This window comes from Ursus maritimus, unplaced genomic scaffold (genome assembly GCF_017311325.1).
Source record: "Ursus maritimus isolate PB19 unplaced genomic scaffold, ASM1731132v1 scaffold_23, whole genome shotgun sequence".
NCBI classification, from domain to species: domain Eukaryota; kingdom Metazoa; phylum Chordata; class Mammalia; order Carnivora; family Ursidae; genus Ursus; species Ursus maritimus.
In genome coordinates this window covers 33,770,287-33,773,067 of record NW_024424786.1, presented here as the reverse complement: position 1 = coordinate 33,773,067, position 2,781 = coordinate 33,770,287, and the positions used below count along the sequence as shown (strand labels likewise).

The following is a 2,781-nucleotide window of genomic DNA, read 5'->3' as shown; positions in this document are numbered from 1 at the left end:
CATCCCCGGTTTTCGATGCAAGGCTCGATGATTCATTAGTTGTGTATAACACCCAGTGCACCATGCAATATGTGCCCTCCTTACTACCCATCACCGGCCTATCCCAAGCATCCGACTCTTGATTTCAGCTCAGGTCACGGTCTCAGGGTTGTGGGATCGAGCCCTGCATCAGGCTCCACACTCAGTGGGGAGTCTGCTTGAGATTTTCTCTCTCTCCTTCTGCCCCTCCCCCTGCTCTCTCTCTCTTAAATAAATAAAGAAATCTTTAAAAAATAAGTTAAGTATAAGTATGCTCGGAGCACTTACACATCTTCCTCTCATTCTAAGTGGATGAGAGTTCTGAGAGAGTAGGAGACAGATTTTAGGTATCTTGAGCACATGACGCAGCTCAGGTTCGAAGATCAGCTGACCTGAGAGGGTTACAAGGGATAGATGGAGGGTATACAGGTGGGATAATGTAGGCTCTTTTCCAGATTTCTTCCCTGTATATTTCCATAAAGGTGATACTCAAGGGCACCAGTCTATTCTCCTGTGGGCTTCTCACTAGTGGCCGTTGGCTGTAACCTCAACACCAGGCCATTAGGCAGCCAAACATGCATTGCCCTGTACTCATAATGGAGTGGATTTTGCCTCCCTTTGTGAGGAACGGGATTGTGAACACACAATTTCTGCAGTGTGACAAAGGAAAATGCACAGTCTGTTTGGGCACACACATGTGCAAAGCCCACCTCTGCCAGTCACCAGCATCATGAATGTGGATTGAGCTTTAATTTTCCTCCAGTGTAAAAGGAAATAATGATATTTACCTTGCAGGCATTCAATGAAGCACGTGAGGCAAAAACACCAGCAATTACTGTGCACTTCTCAAGGTGCTCAGGGAGACTCTACTGAATGCTTTGCATGCATGATCTCATTGTCCCCTCACAACAATTTACAAAGTAGGTGTTACTATGATCGTTCCTGTTTCGCAGTGAAGATGTTCCCAGGGTCAGGGAAGGTGGGCTCCAGAGTTGGAGACCGTGCATTTAGCCTTGGGTTATAATTTGTAAATTGCACAGCCTCCATCCTAAAAATGAGTGGCTTCTCATTTCTTCTGCAGCTGGCCTCACTTCCACCCTGCTGTGTGTGTGTTCACCTGGTGAACTCAAGCAAAGTTCACTGAAGTGAGCGTTATTGGACATCTGTTCTGGAACCATCTCTGCCATCAGATAGCCACGGGACCTTGGGGAGGCTGCTTCTCTTTTCTAGATTTTTGTTTTCTCCTTTCCATATTGATGGATTTCTGTGGAGTCTGAAAGTATGATAGCTTCAGATCTGATCTTTTGCCCTGGTCCTTGTCTCACTTTTGTTTTCTTGGCCACAGCAGGCCCCTAAGTCCTATCGCCCCTGATGATCTCCCAGTTACTGCTATATTTTTTTCTGTGTCCCATTTTTGAAGATATGTTCACCACATCTGTTGTGACTCCTCTGTTCTTCTTCTAGTGGAAACCGAACCAGTCAATGGCCATTGAAAACTACACGAGGGTCACCGAGTTCATTTTCACAGGTTTGAATTACAAACCCCAACTGCAGGGCTTCCTCTTCCTGCTCTTCCTGAGTTTCTACCTCATCAATCTAACTGGAAACTTGGGTATGATTATTCTGATTCGGGTTGATTCCCGTCTTCACACACCCATGTACTTTTTCCTCAGCCACTTGTCCTTCGTGGACATCTGCTTCTCCTCTGTTGTGAGCCCCAAGATGCTCACTGACTTCTTTGTGAAGAGGAAGTTCATCTCTTTCTTGGGATGTGCTTTGCAGCAGTGGTTTTTTGGGTTCTTTGTGGCAGCAGAGTGTTTCCTCCTGGCATCCATGGCCTATGACCGCTACGTGGCCATCTGCAACCCCTTATTGTATTCCGTTCTTATGTCCCAGAGACTCTGTGTCCAGCTGGTGGTTGGTCCCTACATCATCGGGTTCATGAACACCATGACCCATACAACGAATGCATTTCGTCTTCCTTTTTGTGGCCCAAATGTCATTAATCATTTCTTCTGTGACATGTCCCCCTTGCTTTCCCTTGTATGTGCTGACAGCCGGCTTACTAAGTTGATAGTTTTTGTCGTGGCTGGAGCTGTGGGAATCTTCAGTGGCCTGACTATCGTGGTCTCCTACATTTACATCCTCATTGCCATCATGAAGATCCACTCTGCCGAGGGGAGGCGCAAAGCCTTCTCTACCTGTTCTTCTCACCTGACGGCTGTCTCCATCCTGTATGGTACTCTTTTCTTTATTTATGTGCAGCCTAGTGCAAGTTTCTCGCTGGATCTCAATAAAGTGGTGTCGGTGTTTTACACAGCAGTGATCCCCATGTTGAACCCACTCGTATACAGCTTGAGGAATAAGGAGGTCAAAGATGCCATCCACAGGACTGTGACTAGGAGAAAGTTTTGTAGGGCCTAAATTCTTATGTAGAAAGGAAATTGGGGGGCGCCTGGGTGGCACAGCGGTTAAGCGTCTGCCTTCGGCTCAGGGCGTGATCCCGGTGTTATGGGATCGAGCCCCACATCAGGCTCCTCCGCTATGAGCCTGCTTCTTCCTCTCCCACTCCCCCTGCTTGTGTTCCCTCTCTCGCTGGCTGTCTCTATCTCTGTCAAATAAATAAATAAAATCTTTAAAAAAAAAAAAAGAAAGGAAATTGGGGGAATAATCTAAAAAGACAGACAAACTGTGTGGATTCCTAAGATTCTAGGCCACTTGCAAGTGTTGGGGACTGGTTCGCACCCCTAATTCATCTCTCCA

The 2,781-nt window shown here is 46.7% G+C and overlaps 1 protein-coding gene across 1 annotated transcript; it reads left to right on the top strand.

Moving 5' to 3' along the window:
- Window positions 1–1,500: 1,500 nt before the first annotated feature.
- On the top strand, window positions 1,501–2,442 carry LOC103666099 (olfactory receptor 1009-like). Its single transcript, XM_008694125.1, has one exon. The coding sequence runs from the start codon at window positions 1,501–1,503 to the stop codon at window positions 2,440–2,442; it is 942 nt and encodes a 313-aa protein (XP_008692347.1).
- Window positions 2,443–2,781: the final 339 nt, after the last annotated feature.